Here is a 27,785-nt window from a genome sequence, read left to right on the forward strand (position 1 = left end):
CTTTCAAAGACCTATTAAATGAGGTAAAAAAAAGTTTTTTTGCCCAGCACTGCAGATGTCCTTTAACCCTTCAGACGCGGCGATCAAAGCTGACCGCCGCATCTGAAGGGAAAGTGACACTAACCCGGCTGTTCAGTCGGGCTGTTCGGGACCGCCGTGATTTCACCGCGGCGGTCCCGAACAGCCCGACTGAATAGCCGGGTTAGTGCTTACAGGACACCGGGAGGGACCTTACCTGCCTCCTCGGTGTCTTCTCCGTTTAGGGATCCCCTGTATGGCCGGCGCTCTCTTTCCTCGTCATCACGTCGTCGCCTACATGTGTCAGCGTTCGTAATGACGTGATGATGGCGAAGGTGAGCGAGGATACCCGGCCGGCAGCAGAGACGTTCAGCAGCAGGCCAGCAGCAGAGCGACGGGAACACGGCGACAGCGATGGAGCGACATCCAGGGCAGCGGTGACGGGTCCGGAGCGGCGGGGACAGGTGAGTACTACCTCCTATGCAGTGGTCTTCAATCTGCGGACCTCCAGATGTTGCAAAACTACAACTCCCAGCATGCCCGGTTCAAAATCTTTAATTTTTTAGATTTTGCACCTAAAAATAGGGTGCGTCTTATACGCCGGTGAGTCCTATAGGGCGAAAAATACGGTAGGTCTTAAAGAAGGTCAGCAGTCTGCATCACATAGATTACATACACTACACCCTTCCTAAAACCTCCACAACTAGTTTTTTTAAAGAAGGCACTGGGCACAGGTAACAGGCCTACAAGCATTACAATTGCCACTACTGCGCCCGTTGATTGGCTAATTGGGCAATTCTATATCCTGACCTCAACCCTGGAAGTGAAGTGCAGTGGAGGGGAAGCAAGAAAGGCAAATAATATCTAGTCTTTCTGTGGACACTGGAATTGAGATTTCTGCAGCAGAAACACCTGCCGCTCTGAAATTCCGTCATGTGAACATGGACTAAGGGTTCCCGGAAGCTGACATGTGAAGACTTTGCAGTGCCCCCACAACAGACAACTGGTATCATTAGTGATTCTGCTTCTGTGAGTAGTCAAAAAATGTTTTGCTGGGCTTCAGACCTGGGATGTATGAGTTCTATGTGACTTTCTTGCAACTATCAAGCAACTTTAGTAGACATTTTTTTAAACCAGTATTAATTTTTTCCATATTTATCCAGATGTAGTCCCACAGAATGCAACTATTATGTGACTATTATACTACAAAAAGTCAATGCAATGGCCATAAAAGAAGTTGCTAATTTTCTGTTGAACATCAGATTAAGCATATATTTTCTTTTCTTACTAAATGCTTAGTATACACGACAGAGAGCTGGCAGATTATACTGTATGTCCCAGGTGCTGGATATTAGGGGAAACCTCAACAAGCCACATTGCTTTGGCTAGGGTGTTTAGACAGGGTGTATACAGGGCTAGGGTAGGAAATTGAGGCATTGCCTACGTTGTGGGAAAGCCCAAGTATACCTATAATATACTGTATGTTTCCAGTACAAAGCTGTATGACTGAGGAGGGAATAAGCTGCAGCACTGAGAAGCAACCTTTGATAAATTTCTTCTCTGTGAATCAATAGGGGCATAGCACCAGTACAGAGGAAGGCAAAGTCCAGGGCAATCTGTAAAGAAATCTGTAAAATGAGTTGTATTACAAAGGGGAAAGTGCATCGTGAAATGAGAAAACTGATGTATCTCCAGTGCTGATGTCTTAGATATTATCATGTGTTGCCTAAATAAAGATCTCAGTCTCCTGTACAACATCTGCTGCTAATAACTAGTGACCTACTGTATGTCATGAGGACACATCTAAAGAAAACTTCCCATATCTCATCTACTTGGATGCATAGGAAAGGTGAAAGACAATGGTGTAACCAGAATTTTCTGGTATGCAACTTTTTTTGTTACTTTTCCGGCATAAAAAAAAAAACTTGACTTACCTCTCACTGTTTCCCTGATGCCTCCAGTATCCCGCTCCCGGCCCCCGCTGCGGTCTTCTTCCTGCTTTTTGTTGTCACACTGTGGCTGAGCTAATTGCCATCCGCAGAGATTTCCCACTCTGGCCGGTGACAGGTTGGGTGGCAAAATGATATATTGTGCCTTCCTCCTGGTGCCGGGGCTTAATAAGTCCCACTGCCACTTAACCTATCACTGGCCAAAGCGGGACATTGCTGGGGCCTGGGATTAGCTGAGCCACAGTGTGACGAGTCGACCAAAAAAAGCAGGAAGAAGACTGCAACAAAGTCCAGGAGTGGAATACCAGAGGCACTAGATGAGCGACTGAAGGTGAGTCCACTTTTTTTTAATGTCAGCATTCTGGCCAGGTAAAAAAAAAAAAAAGGTGCATCCCGGAGTACTCCTTTAAGTGCCACAATCACAGGAGGAAAGATATTACATTTTCATCTTTAGAATTTTCTTAAAAGTTTTGACTAAAGAGAAACAAAGAACCAATACAGCACTGTATAAACATGACCATATGGCATTGCAGTTGTTATATACAATTATTCTACCATGTTTATCCCTTTTCAAGTCTTTTGGAAATACATGGACTGTTGTATGTGAACAGCAATTTCAGCTACAAAAATATTAAACATGTAAAGTATTATAGAGGACAAAATATATACAAAGGCATGAGCTAGGTCTTACAATAGTAAACATGTTGGCTTACATTCACACAACATTTTTTCTGCACAATACAATTCCTTAAGGGTATGTTCACTCGCATTATAATTGGCGCATGGAGCCCATTGCAGATTTTGTATCAGGGCCCATAAGCTATACAAGTTATGCCTCTGTGCACTGCTGCTGTATTTAAAGTCCATGGGACTGAGGACATAGTTGATTGGTGGGGCCTCTAGTGATTAATGTCAATTCTGGAAAAATCCCTTTAAGTATTTCCGCATTTATAAATTTGTCCCAATTTGCAACTAATAGGAATGTCTTAAATAGAGCTGTATACAATAATAGGAAACCCACACAACAAGATAATGGAGACAAGATTTAACACATTAAAGCTATGTTCAGACGGTGTAAAATTAAAGTAAAAATATGTCCGTAAAATAGGAATAAAATATATTCGTATTTTTTAATCTTATAATGGGCACAAAGAAAGTTTATGGAAAAAATGATATCAGTGCACACACTGCTGTTAAAAAATATTTCCCATAATTTCAATGTTGCAATAATGGAAATGTTCTTTTTTAAACATTGTAGTGTGTGCCCTGGCAGCCATTTTTTTCATTGACTTTCATTGTGCACTGCATTATTGTATTTTGTATTTTTTTCCTATTTCTCTGACATATTTTTTAATTTATTTTACACAGTGTGAACATAGCCTAAGACATATTGGGGGACATTTATCAATGTTTGCTTATGTATTCTTTTTTTAGTAATTTTTTTTCTTACAATTTTTTTGCTTATGTGCGACTTATTTATCAACTGCTTTCAGCCTGTCGATAAATTTCTTTCACCTAAGCAATTTTTCTTTTTTTTCTTTGGTAGTAGCTTTTTCTGCTCTATGTCTGCGCTTGAGTAAATTTAGTAGGTTTTTTTCATGTAATGCGACTTTTTTGCGACTTTCGCACTTGATAAATCTCTGACCACCGCAAGTCACTTTTTGCTTTGGTAAGCAATATTTTTATTTTTTTGCTTAGGACACTGCACAATCAAAAAAGTCGCAAAAAAAAAGAGAGAATTTGCAAGTGCAACTTTTTTGTGACAATTTTAAGCAAAAAAAAAAAACTAAATGCTTTGATAAATGTCCCCCATTCAGATTGTCTCTCACCAATAACAAGTCAGACAAGATGCAATGGCAGACATTGTAAAACACATTAAACTGCTCCATCCCTCTTGGCCTCAGGGCATGATACAATAGTTATGATAACATCATTTCACAAGCCATGGAATACGCTGTCATAAAACAGATGTCAATGGAGTTCTGGCCTTTGGGAACCTCATCAATACCAAGAACAGTTTTTAGTCCATGTGCCCATAGAACAAGCTGGTTTATGAACTGCACTGCGCAACCCCAATTCACTGGAAAATGGAGAATTTGACTTTAAAACACTATAATCCAGAAATCCCTGTGAATGTTAATATACTGCATATCATTTTCCAAGGTGAGCACAAACATACTGCACAGCTATGTATGGTACAACGCATGACACTAGGGCCTCATGCATAAAAGCTGTTAAAACAATGACTGTGAGTGTTTTCTGGTACTTTTAAAAAATTTACTATAGTCTGGAACTAGGCTAAAAAAAAAAAAACAACAACTTTACTAACCTAATGTGTTGACATCAAAGGCATTGTATACTGTATGTGACACTGTGGCCAATCACTCTCCTCCCAGGTAGTCAATTCACCCATGTACAGCGTCAGCAATATATGTGATGTCTACAGTGTGTTTCTGGCGGGGACAGCGGTAAAGTGATGCTGCAGTGGCAGCAAATTCAGTTTCAAATTCTAGTAATTTTTTAAGTACCGTATTTTTTGCCATATAGGACGCCCAATTTTAAAGGAGGAAAATCTAGAATACAATGTAAAGTATAGGACAGTGATCTTCAACCAGCGGACCTCCAGATGTTGCAAAACTACAACTCCCAGCATGCCCGGACAGCCGTTGGCTGTCCGGGCATGCCAGGAATTGTAGTTTTGCAACATCTGGAGGTCCGCAGGTTGAAGACCACTGGTATAGGAGGTAATACTCACGTGTCCCCACCGCTCCGGACCCATCAACATTCGTCACCGCTACCCTGGATGTCGCCCTCCATCGCTGTCGCCGTGTCCCCGGGGTGTCCCCGTAGCTCCGGAACGTCTCTGCTGCCCAGTATCCTCGCCCTCCGTCGCCGCCATCACGTCGTTACGCATGCCGCTCCTATTGGATGATGGGACGGCGTGCGTGTCGATGTGATGATGACGAAGGAGAGCGCCGGCCATGCAGGGGATCCCGGCACGGAGCAGACACCGAGGAGGTAAGGTCCCACCCGGTGCAGCCGGGTTAGTGTCACTTTCACTTCAGATGCGGCGGTCAGCTTTGATCGCCGCATCTGAAGGGTTAATACAGGGCATCACCGCGATCGGTGATGTCCTGTATTAGCCGCAGGTCCCGGCCATTGATGGCCGCAGGGACCGCCGCAATAGGACAGGGTTTTAATGTGTATTCGCCATATAAGACGCACCAACTTTCCCCCCCCCCCCCAGTTATGGGGAAGAAAAAGTGCGTCTTATACGGCGAAAAATATGGTACATTAAAAACACTTTTAGTAATCAAATAAATAAAACTCCAGCTTTATATTCATATTTTCTCTTATTATAGTTGTACATGAATAGTTATATTTTATACAGAACGTATGACAACCTCAATGAGGCTAGTAGGCACGGATAGCTCTTATACTGCCTACAGTGTATAAATACTGGATCTTCAGCTATCAAGGACAATATAGGGACAAGGAAAATAACTAACTTGCCTTGAATGATCTTATGTGCAGAGAGCCTTTAAATACAGATTTTTGTTTGTGTTCTAGATTATGCAATGTTGTCATTATAGGTTTTGTTCACACTTATTATTTTACAGTATTGCATAAAGTAAAAAAAAACAATGAAAAGATCAAGAAATCATAATGAATCCATCATATCTGTTATGGCACTGGATGGTCGATGAAGCCTTATACATTGTTATAATTGTATTTAAAGTTTATTTTGTGTTTTTTTTTTTATCCCAATTACACATCTAAAGCTCATATACCGTATTCTTTATATATTATTTAAAGAAACATTTGGGATTCATTTAAATTAGATATTTAGAAAAGTAACAAAGACAGATCCATTGTATATCAACTAGATGTTGCTTGAAGGGTAGGAGCATTTGCTTATATAGTCCTCAAGGTGCAAATAGAGACTGATTATAGATAAAGTGCTGAAGCGATTTGTGCTGTATACTATCTACAAGTATTTTTACTTTCCAACAAGTGCTAGAAATGAACAGTTCTCCTGTGGAGTGCAAGTAAATCCTTCTGATTCTCTTTCTGTTTATCAGTCACTCCCTCTGGCATTGTATTTTGGGGTGTCTTGATCTCCTTCAATGCCTCAGAAGCTTCTTGAAGGTCTCTCATCACCTCATTTAGAAGTGTTGCAGAGTTAACATCCAGCCCATTGCCCTCTTCTGTATTTCCATGTTGCCCATTTAAAACCTGGTTTAAGAGCGTTTCTGCTCTCTGCCTGCCACATGCCAGCTTCATCTCCACTTTGTTTAGTCGGTCCTTATTTAGATGTAACATAGATCCACTCTTTTTGCTTCCAAAGTCTAAACTGCTATCAGACAATAGGTCTCCCATAGAGGATGCCTTGGGTTTTCTCTCAATGAAATGCCTTTCTGCTGGGATTGGTTTTTCTTGTGTTTTGTTCAACAATCTCGGAGACATACTTGTATCAGTCAGATGAAGAGACTTAGCTGATGATTCTTGAGCATTGTCTGTCATTATGTCCCTCTCACCCAGTATGTCCTTTTCTTCTTCCTCTGCATCTTCAGTTGTCCTATCATTCTGCGCTTCATCTGTATCATGTTGTTCATCATCCACATCACTTGACTCCATTTCATTTTTGTCATGTAGACCCTCCTCTTCTATTTTTATATCATTAGATATTATTGTTTGCCAAGGACTTATCTTTTCTGCCTTTTCTGTATCATCAAAGTCCACCAGGTTCTCTTTGCTTCCTTTTTCAGCTGATCTGTCCTTTTCCATCAAGTCTGAAGCGGACCCGATCCATTTAATCTTCATTTTTTCTGACAGAATTTTTGGTGGGGGTTTTGGTGGAGAACTTACTTCTTTACTTCCATTTTCTTCACTTAGAGTATTAGAAGTCTCAGGGTCTGACTTCTTTTCCATATCTGTCTCTGTATTTGTAGACAGAAGTTTTTCACGAGCATAAACATTTTCTTTCAAGATTTTGGGTGGTGGAGATGGCGCATGAGGAACTTGAACTTTACTATCTGTTGTTTCAGAAGTAGAAGGCTCTTTAATTTGAAGGTTGTTTTGCGTTGTGGGTGGCATTGGAATCTTTACTGGTTCCTTCTGAGGTTTAAGCTCCTCATCCTTTTCTTTAGGGATCTCTTTAATTTGAAGATTGTTTTGCGTTGTGGGTGGCATTGGAATCTTTACTGGTTCCTTCTGGGGTTTTAGCTCCTCATCCTTTTCTTTAGGGATCTCTGTAATTTGAAGATTGTTTTGCGTTGTGGGTGGCATTGGAATCTTTACTGGTTCCTTCTGGGGTTTTAGCTCCTCATCCTTTTCTTTAGGGATAGGGGGGACTATTGTTAAAATTCCAGTGTCTAAAGCTTCCAGGCCAAGTCTAAGGGAGTCATCAGCAGACGCATCTGCCACCTGCAGTTAGACAAATTACCAAACATTACTGGTGGTTATTGCATAAGATGCCACAATCATATAAAATTTAAGGGTGCTCTTACATGCTGTGCTCCTGGCCATGGCTAGCAGTTCAGAATTGCACACGGGATCTGAACTTGCCACTTCAAACCGTGTCAAAGCCAAGTGCCTACAGTTATCAGGTAATCTGCCACTAGTGGTTGCTATTCTTTGATAGTTGTGGGCTGCATTTGGCCTTGCCAATGTTTAAAGTGGCAAGTGCAGGCCCTGCCAATAGTTCAGAATTGCCGCTGTGGCTAGCGCTGCAAGCAGGAGTGCCCTCAGTGCTCATGTTATTGAAATCTAATAAGGGTCATATCCGCAGGCAGTATGTTATAGTAAAAAGGAGCAGAGCAGATATAAACTGTAGTTTTATGGAAAATGGTTCTCTTAGATTTCTTCATGTAAATCTCTGCTCATTCTAGGCTGATGAGCCCAGCGGTTGACAGCTAACACTATGTGCATATGTATACATATACGGCTGTCAATAACTGAGTAAGACCACCCACTGCACTCCTAAATCCAGAATAAGCTGAGATTTACAAGAATAACCAGTATGACAAGTTATATTGAATTATTCCTCACCAAAACGATATATTAATCTGCTCTGTTCCTCCAACTCTGTAACATGATTTCTGCAGATAAGACTGTATTTTCAACATAACAGTTTCCCTTAAATCCCTTTTCTCTATGTTTTCACTAACCTCTTTAAGATGAATTCTAGTGGGGGGTCTTCTCTTTGTAGCTCCAACCTTCACACGATCCCGAGTAACATGCTCTAGTGAACATTTGGGGTCTACTTTAACCTAAAAGTGAACAACAACAAAAGACTATCTCAGAATTGGGATCCTGACTGATCTAGACTTTTATCTTTTGACGTCTCTGTGCAACATGTCACAAGTTCATTTAATGCTTTAATTTTCTCTAGATATGCATGTGGACTCCCTTGTGGGTATTCTACTGTTAGTGTAGTCATATCTTATCTCTATATGTAAAATTTTAAGTATGCACAGAAGACACAAAACCATGATTATGCAAGCAAGCAAAACATGATAGACCAGAGGTCTCCAAACTGTGGACTTCCAGATATTGCAAAACTATAACTCCAAGCATGCCCGGACAGCCAACACCAGGAGGTCCGCAGTTTAGAGACCTAAGTGGTAGGCAATAAAGAAGACATGAAAGGGGTACTCCGCCCCTAGACATCTTATCCCCTATCCAAAGCTTAGGGGGTAAGATGTCTAATTGCAGGGGTCCTGCAGCTGAGAACTCCTGCAATCTCCGTGGTGCACCACGCGTGTGTTTAGAGCGTCGGGTGCAGTGCTGGAGGCTCGTGACATCACGGTCACGCCCTGCTCGTGATGTCATGGCCACACCCCCTCAATGCAAGTCTATGGGAGGGGGCGTGATGGCCATCACGCCCCCTCCCATAGACTTGCATTGAGGGGGCATGGCCATGATGTCATGAGTGTGGCGTGACCATAACGTCACGAGCCTCCACCCCACATTGCCAGTCATCAGTCACCGAGCAAAGTTCGCTCCGTGCACGGAATGTTTGGGGTGCCGCAGCTGAGATTTGGATAGGAGATAAGAAGGCTATGGGGAAGAGTACTCCTTTAACCCCTTAAGGACCAAGGACGTACCGGTACGTCCTTGGTCCTGCTCTTCTGATATAACGCGGGGTTACACAGTAACATAGTGAAGCCGGGACCCGCCTCTAATAGCGCGCGGCGCCGATCCCGGCGCCGCGCGCTATTAACCCTTTAGCCGCGCGCTCAAAGCTGAGCCGCGCGGCTAAAAGTGAAAGTGAAAGTTCCCGGCTAGCTCAGTCGGGCTGTTCGGGATAGCCGCGGCTAATCGCGGCATCCCGAACAGCTGACAGGACAGCGGGAGGGCCCCTTCCTGCCTCCTCGCTGTCCGATCGCCGAATGACTGCTCAGTGCCTGAGATCCAGGCATGAGCAGTCATCCGGCAGAATCGTTGATCACTGGTTTCTTATGAGAAACCAGTGATCAACATAGAAGATCAGTGTGTGCAGTGTTATAGGTCCCTATGGGAGCTATAACACTGCAAAAAAAAAGTGAAAAAAAAAAGTGAATAAAGATCATTTAACTCCTCCCCTATTAAAAGTTTGAATCACCCCCCTTTTCCAATAAAAAAAAAACACAGTGTAAATAAAAATAAAAATAAACATATGTGGTATCACCGCGTGCGGAAATGTCCGAATTATAAAAATATATCATTAATTAAACCGCTCGGTCAATGGCGTGCGCGCAAAAAAATTCCAAAGTCCAAAATAGTGCATTTTTGGTCACTTTTTATATCATTTAAAAATGAATAAAAAGTGATCAATAAGTCCTATCAATGCAAAAATGGTACCGTTAAAAACCTCAGATCACGGCGCAAAAAATGAGCGCTCATACCGCCCCATAAACGGAAAAATAAAAAAGTTATAGGGGTCAGAAGATGACAATTTTAAACGTATTAATTTTCCTGCATGTAGTTATGATTTTTTCCAGAAGTCCGACAAAATCAAACCTATATAAGTAGGGTATCATTTTAATCGTATGGACCTACAGAATACATATCAGGTGTCATTTTTACCGAAAAATGTACTACGTAGAAACGGAAGCCCCCAAAAGTTACAAAACAGCGTTTTTTTTTTCAATTTTGTCGCACAATGATTTTTTTTCCCGCTTCACCATAGATTTTTGGGCAAAATGACTGACGTCATTACAAAGTAGAATTGGTGGCGCAAAAAATAAGCCATCATATGGATTTTTAGGTGTAAATTTGAAAGAGTTATGATTTTTTAAAGGCAAGGAGCAAAAAACGAAAATGCAAAAACGGAAAAACCTCCGGTCCTTAAGGGGTTAAGGAAGAGTCAATGCACCCTGGTGATAAGGCTAAAACTGTTTGTGTCTGGTTAGAGTACAATGGCCAGCCCAGGATGACAAACTGGCCCATTTCCCCATCCTCATTTTGTGGCATTTACCTCATCAAAGACTTTGTTTTTGCCTCTGTTTATTCCATCATTTAGAGCCTGGATCCACACATCTCTTTCTTCTGCATTTCTAGCTTGGAATTTTACATCTTGCACCTAAGACAATATTTTTCATTATCAATTTTGTCCATTACCATAAACTGAGAAACAGCTAACTCTGCAGTATATTATGAGATTCATTTTATCTACAGTGATTCTTATGTCAGATTATAAAAAAGAACATTTTTGGTCACGTTTTATCAGTCTTCCTGGCCTAAATCTTTCTTTACTTCCTTAATACTGTGACGCCGAGTGCTCCGGGTCCCTGCTCCTCCCTGGAGCGCTCGCGGCATTCCTCTCTCTGCAGAGCCCCGGTCAGACCCGCTGACCAGGAGCGCTGCACTGACACTGCCGGCGGGGATGCAATTTGCATAGCGGGACGCGCCCGCTCGCGAATCGCATCCCAAGTCACTCACCTGTCCTGGCCCTCGGCTGTCATGTCCTGGCACGCGCGGCTCCGCTCCTTAGGGCGCGCGCGCGCCAGCTCTCTAAGTTTTAAAGGGCCAGTGCACCAATGATTGGTGCCTGGCCCAATCAGCCTAATTAGCTTCCACCTGCTCCCTGTGTATATTACCTCACTTCCCCTGCACTTCCTTGCCGGATCTTGTTGCCTTGTGCCAGTGAAAGCGTTTAGTGTTGTCCAATGCCTGTGTTCCAGACCTTCTGCTATTCCTATTTGACTATGAACCTTGCCGCCTGCCCCGACCTTCTGCTACGTCTGACCTTGCCTCTGCCTAGTCCTTCTGTCCCACGCCTTCTCAGCAGTCAGCGAGGTTGAGCCGTTGCCGGTGGATACGACCTGGTTGCTACCGCCGCAGCAAGACCATCCCGCTTTGCGGCGGGTTCTGGTGAATACCAGTAGCAACTTAGAACCGGTCCACCGACACGGTCCACGCCAATCCCTCGCTGACACAGAGGATCCACATCCAGCCTGCCGAATCCTAACAGTAGATCCGGCCATGGATCCCGCTGAGGTGCCGCTGCCAAGTCTCGCTGACCTATCCACGGTGGTCGCTCAGCAATCGCAGCAAATCGCCCAACAAGGACAGCAGCTGTCGCAGTTGACCGCCACATTACAGCAACTTCTGCCACAGCTACAGCAGCAACCATTTCCTCCGCCAGCTCCTGCACCTCCTCCACAGCGACTGGCCGCTCCTAGCCTCCGCTTGTCCCTGCCGGACAAATTTGATGGGGACTCTAGACTCTGCCGTGGCTTCTTGTCTCAATGTTCCCTACATATGGAGATGTTGTCGGACCAATTTCCTACAGAACGGTCTAAGGTGGCGTTCGTAGTGAGTCTTCTGTCTGGAAAGGCCTTGTCTTGGGCCACACCGCTCTGGGACCGCAATGATCCTGCCACAGCTACAGTCCAGTCCTTCTTCGCTGAAGTCCGTAGTGTCTTCGAGGAACCAGCCCGAGCTTCTTCTGCCGAGACTGCCCTGTTGAACCTGGTCCAGGGTAATTCTTCAGTAGGCGAGTACGCCATCCGATTTCGTACTCTCACTTCCGAATTATCTTGGAATAACGAGGCTCTCTGCGCAACCTTTAAAAAAGGCCTATCCAGTAACATCAAGGATGTGCTGGCCGCACGAGAGATTCCTGCCAACCTGCAAGAACTTATCCATTTGGCCACCCGCATTGACATGCGTTTTTCTGAGAGACACCAGGAGCTCCGCCAGGAAAAAGACCTTGATCTCTGGGCACCTCTCTCACAGTATCCTTTGCAATCTACCCCTGTGCCTCCCGCCGAGGAGGCTATGCAAGTGGATCGGTCTCGCCTGAACCATGAAGAGAGGACTCGCCGTAGGGATAAAAATGTATGTCTGTACTGCGCCAGTACCGAACATTTCTTGGTGGATTGCCCTATTCGTCCTCCACGTCTGGGAAACGCACGCACCCAGCTCACGTGGGTGTGGCGTCTCTTGGTACAAAGTCTGCTTCTCCACGTCTCATTGTGCCCGTGCGGATTTCTCCTTCTGCCAACTCCTTCTCAGCCGTGGCCTGCTTGGACTCTGGTGCTTCTGGAAATTTTATTCTGGACTCTTTGGTGAATAAGTTCTGCATCCCGGTGACCCGTCTCGTCAAGCCGCTCTACATTTCTTCGGTCAACGGAGTGAAGTTGGACTGTACTGTGCGTTACCGCACAGAACCCCTCTTAATGTGCATTGGACCCCATCACGAAAAGATTGAATTGTTCGTCCTTCCCAACTGTACCTCTGAAGTCCTCCTCGGTCTGCCATGGCTCCAGCATCATTCTCCCACCCTTGACTGGACCACCGGGGAGATCAAGAATTGGGGCCCTGCTTGCCACAAGAAATGCCTCACATCTGCTCCCAGTCCCATCAGGCAAGCCTCAGTGCCTCCTCCTACACCTGGTCTCCCCAAGGCCTATCAGGACTATGCTTTGCCTCCTCATAGCCCCCGTCCTGGTAACACTCTGCCCAGTGCCAAGCTTCACCCTCTGCCCTCCCTCCCCATTCCCACTCCTGCTGAACTGCCTGCCTTTGATGAGGAAACCTTACAATCGCTCCCAGTGTCCTCGTCCCACGTGAAGCAATATCCGGACAAAAAAAGGGGGAGACCTAAGGGGGGGGGGGGGGTACTGTTACGCCAAGCGCTCCGGGTCCCTGCTCCTCCCTGGAGCGCTTGCGGCGTTCCTCTCTCTGCAGTGCCCTGGTCAGACCCGCTGACCGGGAGCGCTGCACTGACACTGCCGGCGGGGATGCGATTCGCATAGCGGGACGCGCCCGCTCGCGAATCGCATCCCAAGTTACTCACCTGTCCCGGCCCCCGGCTGTCACGTCCTGGCGCGCGCGGCTCCGCTCCTTAGGGCGCGCGCGCGCCAGCTCTCTAAGATTTAAAGGGCCAGTGCACCAATGATTGATGCCTGGCCCAAATCAGCCTAATTAGCTTCCACCTGCTCCCTGTGTATATTACCTCACTTCCCCTGCACTTCCTTGCCGGATCTTGTTGCCTTGTGCCAGTGAAAGCGTTTAGTGTTGTCCAAAGCCTGTGTTCCAGACCTTCTGCTATTCCTATTTGACTACGAACCTTGCCGCCTGCCCCGACCTTCTGCTACGTCTGTCCTTGCCTCTGCCTAGTCCTTCTGTCCCACGCCTTCTCAGCAGTCAGCGAGGTTGAGCCGTTGCCGGTGGATACGACCTGGTTGCTACCGCCGCAGCAAGACCATCCCGCTTTGCGGCGGGCTCTGGTGAATACCAGTAGCAACCCTAGAACCGGTCCACCGACACGGTCCATGCCAATCCCTCGCTGATACAGAGGATCCACATCCAGCCTGCCGAATCCTAACAAATACATTATTTTTCGAGGTAGTAGTTTCAGTATCCTCAAAAGGAGCAGCAAGTTTTGGCTTAATCCCCTCCCCTTATTGAAAACAAATGAATGCAGAACTAAGTGTGCAAGTGTATGAGGGAAATGGAAAGAATAGCTATTGGTCAATAAAGCATTTTGCCAACAACTACTGCAGATGTATAAGCAGCTTTACAAAGCTTTGAGTGTCCAATAGGGCAGAGATTGGGGTTTCCTATTAAAGACATGAGTCCAATGTAAGTTTTAACTTTGTAGTTTATCTACAACAGAATTCTGGTCCCAAGAACACATCTGTAGAACTGTGACTAAACCACACACTGTTCATTTGTAAGTATTTGGAAGTCGGCTCCCACTGAAGTTCATTGACTTGCCCAACAAAAATGACAAGATGGAACAGAATGCTTTTCTTAAGAATGGTGCTTCTTGCAGCAGAGTGCCGAATGGCATCACTGACTGTATTACTATGATCTTTATAGTGAATATAAACAAAACTGCTGAATTATGCTGAACTGCTGTATCTACCCACATGGGGATGAAATTTATTGGTTAAATACAAATAAACATAAGTGGCTATAAACCACCTGGAAGAAGCTTATATGTAAAGCGGAAGGGACAGACTGTCAGTTCATTGTTTCATTTTGCCATTTATATATCTAACGAGTCGAGCTTGGCAAATAAAATTAGTAAATTAAAATTAATTTGTTAATTACTAGAAATACTGATATCTTTTAAACACAAGCAGATGAGTAGGTTTAGTCTGGGAGATCATGGGTACATTCACACATGCGTATTATGCTGCAGAATTTCTGCAGCTGGTCTTGCTACCCATCAACTTCAGTGGGTATAAAAATTTGCTGCAGAAAATCTGCAGCAGAATACTTACAAAATATGCACAAGTGAATGTACCTTTAAGGAGAAAAAAATCATAATCTGCCATCAATAGTATCCATGAATGAACGTTCCATAAATGCTTCTTCAGTTGTCTTTTTGAATGTTCAGCTGGGCTTTCCTCTGCCCCTTTTGAAAATTAAAAATTTGGGGTTACACAGCCTTTTATTGTAAAAAAAAAAAAAAAAAAAAAAAAAAAACTGTAACTGTAACTGCAATTTTTTATTTTTACAGAACACTGTTTGAAAATTGTGTCAAACAGCTGTGGGGTGTAAATGCTCAATGTGCACTTTGTTACATTACTTTAGGGGTGAAGTTTTCAAATTTGTGTTATTTCTCATGTTTTAGCACTCCAAAGTCTCTGCAAACATGAAATGGAAAAAATACCCAAATAAAATGGCCTCAAAATCCACTTGGAGCTCCTTCATATCTGAGGCCTATGGTTTACTCCAGTAGTGCACTAGGGCCACATATGTGATATTTCACCTAAAAGGTAATAAACTTTCTGAATGTCATTGTGAATACTTTGAGGGGTGCAGTTTTTATAATGAGGTCATTAATGGGGATTTCTAACATTAAGGCCCCTCAAATCCACTTCAAACTGAACTGGCCCATAAAAATTTTAGATTTTGAAATTTTTGTGAAAATGTGGAAAATTACTGCAAAACTTTTAAGCCCTTTAGTATCTTCAAAAAGTAAAATCATGTCTACTTTATGATGCCAACATATAGCAGATATATTGTCCATGTGAATCAATATGTAACATGTAATTGTATTAGATTGTTTTCCTTTCAGAGCAGAGAATTTTACATTTAGAAAAATGAAACACTGCAAGTATCGACCAAAATGTTCCCATATTATAAAGTGCAATATGTCACAAAAAAACAATCTCAGAATCATAAAAAGCATCCCAGATGCTGTCAATGCAGATCAGATTGAAAAATTTGGATGTCTTCTTGAGACCAAAATGTTCCTTAAGGGGTCAAACGGTTAAGCCATTTTAGCCACCTTTCTAGCTGACAGGTGTCAAAACATGAAGGTAATGTATCACCTGGATGTTTTTTTTAATGTATCACCTGGATTCTTTTTTTAAATCATTTAAGGGACTTACATTTTGACTGAGTGTTTTTTAACAGCATTTACTGTAGATACATGCTTTACAGCAGGACCCATGGACATAGGCAACAATAGACAGAAACTGGCCCATTCAGATGAATTGGAAACATTACTGGGAATTCTCTGTGACAATTTCAGATGACATTCTGAGGGTGGGGGATGCTGATCTGTAAACAACAGCTATTGTGTGTACCTTTGTTATCTAAACATTTGTCAAACATTTCAGTGTAACCCTGTCTGATTATATGGAGGACACTGCTGGGAAATGACCAGTACAGAACAGGAAGTCTCGACTATTTTTTAGGCCTAGTAGTCAAAATCGAAACAGGCAAATTTAAATGGGTTGTCTGAGAAGCAGAAAAGGCCCTACCTCATCTGCTCCGTGGCACTCCACCTCTACTCCCTGGTTGTCTCCAAAATATACTGTTCCAAGAGGGTAAGGGTCGAGTGCTTGTCCCTATCATGTCCGACACATGCATGATGTTGCAGGAACATCAGTACTACCAAGCAGCTATTGGACATTGCATGGAGGCATGGTTTTGCCCACACACAATAGGGACAAGCACCCACCCCCTTTCCATTTTGGAATAGTATACCAAGGTGTGGAAGTGGAGTGCCAGGGAGCAGGAGAGGTAGGATCTTTTCTGCTTTTCAGATAACCCCTTTAAGCATTATTTTAAAATAGAAATAGAAAAAAGGTAAATTAGAAAAAATTTCTCCAAAAATAAATAAATAATATGGTAAACATAAAAACATGATTTAAACAATAGGTAATTTCCTGATGGCACTTTACCCATGAGCAAAGACAAAGTTAATACAATGCAAAACACATCAACAATGAAGCAATAGGACACAGAAAACAGTCAACACAAGTCAGTGGCCCTCATTTATCATTGGAAACCTGACAGTTTTTGTCGGGTTTTTTTTTTTGGCGCAAGATGTCTGAGACAAGGCGAATACATCGTGCGACAAACTGCGACAACCCTTTCCTACGAACCCGACTTGGGGATTTTTCAAGCCGAAAAAGGGGTGTTTCCCGTCCAAAACCAAGGTTTCCAACTGATTTATTAAGAAACCCGACCAGACTTTTGGGGTTTCAGTGTCCTATTTTCCCCACTGCTTTAAGCAGTGGGAAAAAAAGTACACTGAAACCCTAAAAATCTGGTCGGTTTCTTAATAAATCAGTTGGAAACCTTGGTTTTGGTAGGGAGACACCCCTTTTTAGGCTTCTAAACTCCCCGATACATGCTCTTATGTCAATAGTCATTATGCATTGTTTTCTAAACTTAAAAAAAAATATTAGTTATTTCTTCTGACAGGAAATTTGCTAATAACGCGAGAATTAGAAAGCTGAGACAAAAAAACCTGCCTGCGACAAAAAAAAAATGATTGCGACAAAATGTGCGACACAATAATAAATTGATAGGGAAAAAGATGGTCGGGTTGAAACCCAAAAAACAAACCCAACCCTACATTTTTGATAAATCAGGGCCAGTGTCTTAAACACAAGTACAGGTCTAAACTATAAACCTAATTTTAACTCTTCCTCTGGTCTAAAACTTGTTCATGATAAATAAATATTTTATTTACATCAATGATGCAAATGATTTACCTTGGTGCCTGGAGACGGGATTAAATTAAAATGCTTTTTTCGTTTGAGGAAGCTTCTTTGGTCTTGGCACCGCTCATAATTTGCAAGCTCCAGTGTCTCCAGACACCTCTGCTCATCCTGTGGAAAAGGAGAAAAACAGTAAATTAAATGACTTTTTATGAAGAACCACTTGATAAAACACTTGAAGTTACTGTAAATACATGAAATTGGGCCGTGTATCAAGGATTTGCCAACAAATAAAGCTTTGAATTGAATCCTGAGGCTAGGTTCACACGGCAGACTTTCCTCACTGAAAATAATCCATATCAGGAACTTCCATTGACATCAATAGGGCTTTGATTCCACAAGGAGTCCTGACAAAATTTCCACATTGAAATTCTGCTTCAATCTGCCTCAAACTACTTGTGTGCCATCGGTTTTATATGGAGAAGTAGAAGTAGAGGAAATTCTGCTGTGTTAAAGGGGTAATCCATGCAAAAACATTTTATCCCCTATCCAAAGTATAGGGGATAAGATGTCTGATCATGGGGTCCCGCTGCTGAGACAACCCGCGATCTCCCTGCAGCACCCGCATTCTATGCGGGTCCTGAATCTCCAGTTTCAGAAACCTCCGGGACTAGAGACGCAGTCCCCGCATAGAATGCGGGTGCTGCAGGGAGATCGCGGGGGGTCTCAGCAGCGGGACCCCGTGATCAGACATCTTATCCCCTATACTTTGGATAGGGGATAAAATGTTTTTGCCCGGAATACCCCTTTAACTCATGTTAACCAAAAATGAATGATATGTCCGCCAGGAAAATCCAGACCGACTTTCCACACTTATGCTTGATTTGGCGGCACAAGGACTGCTTGGAAATGCACCGTCTTAATAGACTGCTATGAATTTTTGAGCGGAATTCGCAGCGACATTGAACGGTTTAATCTTTTTATGAATGCCGGAATTGGGATTTCCACGGTAGATGTGCAGCCACAGTGCAGCAGAATCCCATTGAAATGAAAAGACTCTGCTGCAGTGGAATTTCGGAGTGGAATATTCACACTGAATTCCTCTCAGAAATTCCATAGTGTAAACGTAGCCTAAAAGGGTATTCCAGTTTCAGAATATTCGGTTACATCATGGATACAATATCTGGGATCCCAACTGAACTAAGCATACATGTGCCGTTTATAAAATGGAACTCTGATCAGCTTTTTCTTATGGCATTTACTTAACTTACAATAGTCAGTGAAAATGCATCAACCAAGGTATGCTCGTCTATAATGAAAGGTCCCATGGTCTCCCAACCCCTCTTCAACAGTGTTCTATAGCACATGGAGGAATTTAGGTTTCTAAAAGTAAATTTTGTAGACAATCACAAGACAACGAGATGTAATGCTTCTCCATAGATATTAATGGGAGAAACAATGGCTGATGATGTGCATCGGGCACAATGAAAACTCACCCCAGGATATGGGATCATTTATTCTCATAGTACTGCCACCTCAGGGCTTTGCCTCTCTGTGTCATGCAAGGATCATGCTGTGGTATTTGGTCTATAGGTATTCCTAGGCTTTAGAGGATGCATGTAGGTAGAGTTGGTCAAACAGTCAGACTAAACAGCAGTCTAGGCAGAGCTTGCCTGCTTGCCTCTAGAACAGGCATAGGCAACCTTTGGCACTGCAGATGTTTTGGACTACATCTCCCATGATGCTCTTACAGCCAAAATGCAGACAAAGCATCATGGGAGATGTGGTCCAAAACATCTGCAGTGCCGAAGGTTGCCTATGCCTGTTCTAGAACATAGTGCTGCATCTTGACCACTTTTCCCTTTGACTGCATCGGGCTACTTCATCGGCATTAACAAATCTCTTGCTAATGCTGTTCAGACTGAGCAGAACAGTCTTTTACAGCAGAATGTAGAGGTAGTATTGGTGACCGTTAAAGGAGTATTCAAGTTTAGGAAAAATGTATCCTCTTTCCAAAGGATAGGGGATAAGTGTCTGAATGCGGGGGGCGGGGGGGGGGGGGGGTGTCTGACCACTGGGACTCCAAGCACTGTACTCATTCATATCCAGCTCTCCCATAGAGATGCATGGAGAGCACTTAAACTAGGAGAGCCAGAGCACCATTCGGGATATCACAGGGAGTTCCAGCAGTCAGATGGGGATAACTCTTCCAAAACTTGACCACTCCTTTAAAGAGGTACTCCGGCGCTAAGACATCCTATCCCCTATCCAGAGGATGCACGCAGAACCCGGTTAGAATCAGTCCCCGCTGTCACGCCCCCTCACATAGGCTTGCATTGAGGGGGCGGAGCGTGTCGTCACACATGGGAGATCTGTAGTGGTAGTTTTTTAGAATATCCTGTGCCCGGGCTGCAAAAAGTAACAAAAGAAACTTTGACTCACCGTCCGACATTCCCCTGTTGCGCTGATATCGGTGTCCCTGTCCTCTGGTGCCATTCTCCTTCCTGCTTCCTGGGGACGATGAGTCATACTGCGCTCTGCGTATCGCCAGCCGCAGCCATGTCCTACCTTGGCCGGTGATAGGCTGAGCACAGTGTCATGTAAGGGACTATTCACACAGGCTGAGTTCTGCCTCAAATGAAAGCCCAATAGACTTATATGGGATTCCACACTTCTGAATTTTCGCATGCAGAATTTCTGCACCAATTCCACACAAAATACGCACAAGACAGAAACCACCCAAGGAAGCTGGTGCGGAAATTCTACCTGTGTGAATAGACTCTAACAGGCCAGCATCAGGGAGAAGGCGGGGCCCAGGCTTGCTACATGAGTGTGCTTAGCTTATTGCCGGCCGATTCGGGACATCGGTTATCGTCCCCAGGAATCAGGAAGAAGTACGGCACCGGAGGACCGGGACACCGATATTGGAGCAATGGGGGAACATCGGAAGGTGAGTTAAAGTTTGTTTTGTTACTTTTTGCAGGATGGGCACAGAGGATTCTGAATAATTACCAGTACAGGAAACAGTTAGCGGGGGTCTGACCTCGCTTTCTCCATTGACTACAGCCTATAAAAGGCATGGACTTTTTAACCAGGTTTTCTTCTAGCTAAATTTGTGGTGGCGGGGTGTGTGGTGCAGGGCAGATGTTGATACCCTAGGGGCAGATGGCATTAACCGATTGTATTCATGATGTCAGGGGGTGGTTTAGCTTATAACCACCTGAAGGTATACCGCTTGATCCTGGGCTAGGCACGGGGGCAATATAGACTCTGACACCAAGTTACGGACAACGGTAGCTTTACTGAGGTTAGACAGTTGGTAAAGTCTATACAGTTCAGACATGGCCCAAGGAGGTGACCAATTCGTGAATATTCGCGAATATAGCACTATATATTCTCAATTACGAATATTCTTTTTTTTTGTTTTTCTTTTACAGTACACATCACAGTGATCATCCCTCTCTGCTTCCAGCTTGTGTGATGTAAAGAAGGCTCTAATACTACTGTGTGAGACTGGCGTGCAAATTTTCGTATATGTGAAAATTTGCATATGCGAATATTCGCATATGTGAAATTTAGCATATGCAGATTTTCGCATATGCTAATTTTGTTATATGCTAATTTTCGCATATGCGAAAATAATTCGCGAATATTACGAATATGTGAATTTAGCGAATATATGATGAATATTCGTCCATATATTCGCGTAATATCACAAATTCGAATATGGCCTATGCCGCTCAACACTAGTCACCAATGACGCTGAGACCTTAAGGGCTTGCTGGGGCTTGTAGTAGGACTGGACAATTGAATGAAGACCATGCTGACTGACCTGACTTGACTCATAAAGCTTTATCTTACTTGAATTGATGGTGGCTGCCGGACTTGACTTTGAGGTCTCCAACACTCTGGATACACACACTAGGCACGACTGCACTGGACCTCAGCAGGAAGCAAGAGCTAAGAGCTCCAAGAGAGCAAGAAGATCGAAGCCCCACCCAGGGCTTATATGGGGGAGACTAGCAGGGAGCCCATAGGTCATTCTTGGGATCACCGGGTCACTGGTACCTCCTGGGTAACAATCACGTGACATATCACATGGTATAACTCTTAAAGCAACATTACATTTTATACACTTTACATGGTAAAACATATTTACAATGGGGAAACAAATGCAGGGGGCATTGGGGACACTGGAAAGAGGCTGCCTGACAGGACAGCAGGAGCACGGGGTAACTCGTCCCGTACTGGGCGACCACAAATGATTTTTTTTTTTTTTTGTCTAAAATTTTAGGAAGCTTATTAGGAAAATAAAGCTTATCAGGCTTCTTTCACCCTGCATCTCACTGTGCCAGTGGCAGGAATTCCTATAACAGATGATCTATGACAGGCATTTTTGTTGCTACATATGTCTCTATAGAATAATTTACCATATTCCATTGGAAAATTATCATTGCTCCTACAAAGTATTAAATCTACTGCTTCCTATTGAATAGCCATAACAATGATAAAATTCTGGCTACCGGCAGCCACCACTTGATGGAGTTTACTTTATACAGTTTTATATTCTTGAACTCAATGGGAAATGTGTATGCAGTAATCTTCTAAATTCCCCAACTTGTGTAGGCAGCCAGTATTTATCAATGTAACTGTCACGATGCCGGCTGGCAGGTAGTGGATCCTCTGTGCCAGAGAGGGATGGCGAGGACCGCGCTAGTGGACCGGTTCTAAGCCACTACAGGTTTTCACCAGAGCCCGCCGCAAAGCGGGATGGTCTTGCTGCGGCGGTAGTGACCAGGTCGTATCCACTAGCAACGGCTCACCTCTCTGACTGCTGAAGAAGCTGAAGATAGGCGAGGTACAAGGGAGTAGGCAGAAGCAAGGTCGGACGTAGCAGAAGGTCGAGGCAGGCAGCAAGGATCGTAGTCAGGGGCAACGGCAGGAGGTCAGGAACACGGGCTAGGAACAGACAAGGGAACGCTTTCACTAGGCACTAAGGCAACAAGATCCGGCAAGGGAGTGCAGGGGAAGTGAGGTAATATAGGGAAGTACACAGGTGATCACACTAATTGGTAATTGGGAAGATTGGGCCAGGCACCAACATTGGTGCACTGGCCCTTTAAATTGCAGAGACCCGGCGCGCGCGCGCCCTAGGGAGCGGGGCCGCGCGCGCCGGGACAGGACCGACGGAGAGCGAGTCAGGTACGGGGACCGGGGTGCGCATCGCGAGCGGGCGCCACCCGCATCGCGAATCGCATCCCGGCTGGAGGCGGGACCGCAGCGCACCCGGTCAGTGGATCTGACCGGGGCGCTGCAGCAACGAGGATGAGGCGAGCGCTCCGGGGAGGAACGGGGACCCGGAGCGCTCGGCGTAACAGTACCCCCCCCCTTGGGTCTCCCCCTCTTCTTGGGGCCAAAGAACCTGAGGAAAAAAAAGTCAATTTTTCCGTGATGAGGTCCGATGCACATTAGGAGGGGTTCTGTGCGGAAACGCATGAGACAGTCCAATCTTTCATTGTTAATACAATAGATGTAGAGGGGTCTGGCGAGACTGGTCACGGGGACGTAGAACCTGTTGATGAGAGAGGCCAAAAAAATTTTTCCTGCAGATCCGGAATCCAAGAAGACCATAGTAGAGAAGGAGAAGGTAGAGGCAGATATCCGCACAGGCACAGTAAGGCGTGGAGAAGCAGAGTTGACATCAAGAACTGTGTCACCTTTGTGCGGAGTCAGCGTACGTCTTTCCAGGCGGGGAGGACGGATAGGACAATCCTTCAGGAAGTGTTCGGTACCGGCATAGTACAGGCAAAGATTCTCCATGCGGCGTCGTGTCCTCTCTTGAGGTGTCAAGCGAGACCGGTCAACTTGCATAGCCTCCGTGGCGGGAAGCACAGGAACGGATTGCAGAGGACCAGAGGAGAGAGGAGCCGGGGAGAAAAAACGCTTCGTGCGAACAAAGTCCATATCCAGGCGGAGCTCCAGACGCCATCCGGAAGAACGCATGTCAATGCGAGTGGCAAGATGAATGAGTTCATGTAGGTCAGCAGGAGTCTCTCGTGCGGCCAGAACATCTTTAATGTTGCTGGATAGGCCTTTTTTAAAGGTCGCGCAGAGAACCTCACTATTCCAGGACAACTCGTAAGCAAGAGCACGGAACTGAATGGCGTACTCGCCAACGGAAGAAACACCCTGTTCCAGGTTCAGCAGGGCAATCTCGGCAGAAGAAGCTCGGGCAGGCTCCTCGAAGACACCACGGACCTCAGCGAAGAAGGACTGGACTGTGGCTGTGGCAGAATCATTGCGGTCCCCATCAAACTTGTCCGGCAGGGACAAGCAGGGGTTAAGAACGGCCGGTTGCTGCGGAGGAGTTGCAGGAGCCGGCGGAGGAGATGGTTGTTGCAGCTGTAGCTGTGACTGAAGTTGCTGTATCTGCGGCAGCAGCTGCTGTGACTGAAGTTGCTGTATCTGCGGCAGCAGCTGCTGTAACTGTGACTGAAGACGCTGTGTCTCGGAGATCAAGTATGCCAGCTGTTGATCTCGTTGGGCGATCTTTACGCCAAATTTGTCCGGCAGGGACAAGCAGGGGTTAGGAAGGGCCGGTTGCTGCGGAGGAGTTGCAGGAGCCGGCGGAGGAGATGGTAGTTGCAGCTGTAGCTGTTGCTGTATCTGCGGCTGCAGCTGCTGTATCTGTGACTGAATACGCAGTGCCTCGGAGGTCAAGTATGCCAGCTGTTGATCTCGTTGGGCGATCTTTAGGGCTAGCTGGGCGACCAGTGTGGCGCCCAGTGTAGGATCTTCAGCGGGATCCATGGCCGGATCTACTGTCACGATGCCGGCTGGCAGGTAGTGGATCCTCTGTGCCAGAGAGGGATGGCGAGGACCGCGCTAGTGGACCGGTTCTAAGCCACTACAGGTTTTCACCAGAGCCCGCCGCAAAGCGGGATGGTCTTGCTGCGGCGGTAGTGACCAGGTCGTATCCACTAGCAACGGCTCACCTCTCTGACTGCTGAAGAAGCTGAAGATAGGCGAGGTACAAGGGAGTAGGCAGAAGCAAGGTCGGACGTAGCAGAAGGTCGAGGCAGGCAGCAAGGATCGTAGTCAGGGGCAACGGCAGGAGGTCAGGAACACGGGCTAGGAACAGACAAGGGAACGCTTTCACTAGGCACTAAGGCAACAAGATCCGGCAAGGGAGTGCAGGGGAAGTGAGGTAATATAGGGAAGTACACAGGTGATCACACTAATTGGTAATTGGGAAGATTGGGCCAGGCACCAACATTGGTGCACTGGCCCTTTAAATTGCAGAGACCCGGCGCGCGCGCGCCCTAGGGAGCGGGGCCGCGCGCGCCGGGACAGGACCGACGGAGAGCGAGTCAGGTACGGGGACCGGGGTGCGCATCGCGAGCGGGCGCCACCCGCATCGCGAATCGCATCCCGGCTGGAGGCGGGACCGCAGCGCACCCGGTCAGTGGATCTGACCGGGGCGCTGCAGCAACGAGGATGAGGCGAGCGCTCCGGGGAGGAACGGGGACCCGGAGCGCTCGGCGTAACAGTAACCTTATAGCAGTGTGAACAAAGCAAAGAAATAGGTCACCTCTGTCCAGAATATAGTTGTGATTTTAAAAACCTCAGTTGCCACTGAGTCTGTTTTATTTTAAAAAAAAAGGCCTCTGAAAAATAATAAAAGCGATCTGATTGGTTGCTATGGGTAACTGCACCACTTTTCCTCTACACAGGTTTTGATAAATCTCCTCCATAGAGCTTTGTCCCCAATTTTTTCTGTATTAAGAAATGAATTCCATAATTTTAGATTTAATTAATTTTAAAACATAAAGGACAAGCAGTTTCTAATTATGACCAATGTGTGGGATATAAAAAGAATAAGCTGCTACTTACGCTGCAGCTCAGGAAGACAACTACATTACACCAGAGGCCCTGTGAGGGCACTGAGCAGATGTTTATTTTTTAATATCAAACACACAATGGCCATAGTTAGAAGAAAAAAAAAGAAACTCTATCATCCGAGTTCTCCTTTAAAGGGGTACTCCGCTGCCCTGCTTTGGAAGCTCTGCTCCCCAGCGTCCGGAAGTTTCTTGTTCAAACGCTGTGTGCGGGCTTCCGTGTTCAGGGCCGCCCCACGTGACGTCACGCCTGCCCCCTTGTGACATCATGCCCGCCCCTTCATGACGTCACGCCCGCCCCCTCGTGACGTCACGCCCGCCCCCTCAATGAAAGTCTATGGGAAGGGGGCGCGACGGCCAAAACCATAAAACACAAAAAGCTAGCATTTAGTAATTATAGAACAATCCAGAGCAATGAAGATAGGGAAATCTACAAGACTAGGCAGAAAGAGGCCAAGCAAGTTATAAGAACTTCTAAAGCGCAGGCAGAAGAAAAACTAGCTCAGTCTGTGAAAAAAGGGGATAAGACATTCTTCAGATATATAAATGAAAAAAGCAAAATGAAAACAAGGAATAACTAAATTAAAAACAAAGGAAGGAAGGTATTTAGAAGAGAATAAAGGGCTAGCCGACTGCCTTAAAGGGGTACTCCGCCCCTAGACATCGCCAGATCGCCGCGGTCCCGCTGCTGGGGAGCCCTGGGATCCCCACTGCGCCACCCCGCTATCATTACAACAAGTCTATGGGAGGGGGCGTGACGACCGCCATGCCCCCTCCCATAGACTTGTATTGAAAGGGGCGGGCTGTGACGTCACGAGGGGCGGAGCTGTGACGTAACGATGCTCCGGCCCCTGTATTGGCCGTCATTACGTGCAGAGCGTAATGATAGCGGGGTGCCGCAGCGGGGATCACAGGGCTCCCCAGCTGTGCTGTAATGATAGCGGGGTGCCGCAGCGGGGATCACAGGGCTCCCCAGCAGCGGGACCGCGGCGATCTGACATCTTATCCCCTATCCTTTGGATAGGGGATAATATGTCTAGGGGCGGAGTACCCCTTTAATGAATACTTCTGTTCAGTTTTTACAAAAGAAAAAGATGCATGTGACTTTACAGAGGAGGATGTTATACGTTTGCTGTCTAAAGTGAAGACAAAGAAGGCACAGGAGCCTGATGAGATACACCCAAAATTATTAAAAGAGTTTAGCGGTGAACTAGCAAAACCGTTAACAGATTTATTTAACCAATCACTGGTAACAGGAGTCGTCCCTGAAGATTGGAAATTAGCAAATGTCGTGCCCATTCACAAGAAAGGTAGTAGGGAGGAATCAAGCAACTATAGGCCAGTAAGTCTGACATCAATAGTGGGTAAATTACTGGAAACCCTACTAAAGGATAGGATTGTGGAACATCTAAAATCCCATGGATTGCAAGATGAAAAACAACATGGGTTTACTTCAGGGAGATCATGTCAAACAAATCTTATTGTTTTTTTTTAACTGGGTGACTAAAATAATAGATGGCGGAGGGGCAGTAGACACCACATATCTAGATTTCAGTAATCTGTTAGAGAAAAAAAAGAGAAGACCTGCGCCTAGTGCCTTACCCTTGGTAACAGAAGTGGTGGGGTCCAGGGCCGGACTCAAGGACCATATGGCTGGCCGCTCACCTTAAAAAAGGATAAATGAAAGCCTTTCATCCCAGTGATAATGCGGTACTAGTGGAAGGTAAAGTCGCTGCTTGCCTTCCGGGTTGCAGGGAACAGCTAAAGTGCTGCCCTGGATGAGGGCGATGAGGAAGAGGAGATGCTTGAAAGAAAACCCTTTGGGGATGGTGCTGCGGCTCCCTCAAATTTTGATTTTAGTAAGGCTTTTGACACCATACCACATAGAAGACTTATCAATAAACTACAGTTATTGAGCTTGGACTCCCATATTGTTGAGTGGATTAGGCAGTGGCTGAATGACAGACAACAGAGGGTTGTAGTCAACGGAGAATATTCAGAGCAAGGTCTTGTCACCAGTGGGGTACCTCAGGGATCTGTACTTGAAAGCACACAGACAGTATTCTAGCTACTATAACAATATCCACCACAAGAAACTGGTAAGGGAATGCTTCTGGGAGGAATCTTATATAGTGAAGGGGTGGGCAACATTCCTATTGGTTGCTAGGGATGTTGCTAACTGTATTTGCGTCATTCTCATTGGCCTACAAGCTAAAAGAAGGGAAGGATCAATATTCACAAATATTCGCATATGCGAAATATTGGTGCGCCAGTCTCACACAGTAAATAGTTGTCACGATTCCGGCTGGCTGGTAGTGGATCCTCTGTGTCAGCGAGGGATTGGCGGGGACCGTGCTAGTGGACCGGTTCTAAGAGGCTACTGGTTTTCACCAGAGCCCGCCGCAAAGCGGGATGGTCTTGCTGCGGCAGTAGCAACCAGGTCGTATCCACTAGCAACGGCTCTACCTCGCTGACTGCTGAGAAGGCGTGGGACAGAAGGACTAGGCAGAGGCAAGGTC

At 45.4% G+C, this 27,785-nt stretch overlaps 1 protein-coding gene across 1 annotated transcript in view; it reads right to left on the reverse strand.

Moving 5' to 3' along the window:
* Positions 1–4,720: 4,720 nt before the first annotated feature.
* Positions 4,721–27,785, reverse strand: part of PLEKHO2 (pleckstrin homology domain containing O2) — a 102,370-nt gene continuing 79,305 nt past the window's right edge. Inside the window, exons 3-6 of the mRNA XM_056571763.1 lie at positions 17,423–17,539; positions 10,429–10,533; positions 8,138–8,239; positions 4,721–7,394 (exon numbers count right to left, since the gene is read on the reverse strand). Coding sequence (XP_056427738.1) covers positions 5,985–7,394; positions 8,138–8,239; positions 10,429–10,533; positions 17,423–17,539 — 1,734 coding nt within the window. The 3' untranslated portion in view covers positions 4,721–5,984. The remainder of the gene's footprint in view (positions 7,395–8,137; positions 8,240–10,428; positions 10,534–17,422; positions 17,540–27,785) is intronic.

Source organism: Hyla sarda, chromosome 4 (genome assembly GCF_029499605.1).
Source record: "Hyla sarda isolate aHylSar1 chromosome 4, aHylSar1.hap1, whole genome shotgun sequence".
NCBI lineage: Eukaryota > Metazoa > Chordata > Amphibia > Anura > Hylidae > Hyla > Hyla sarda.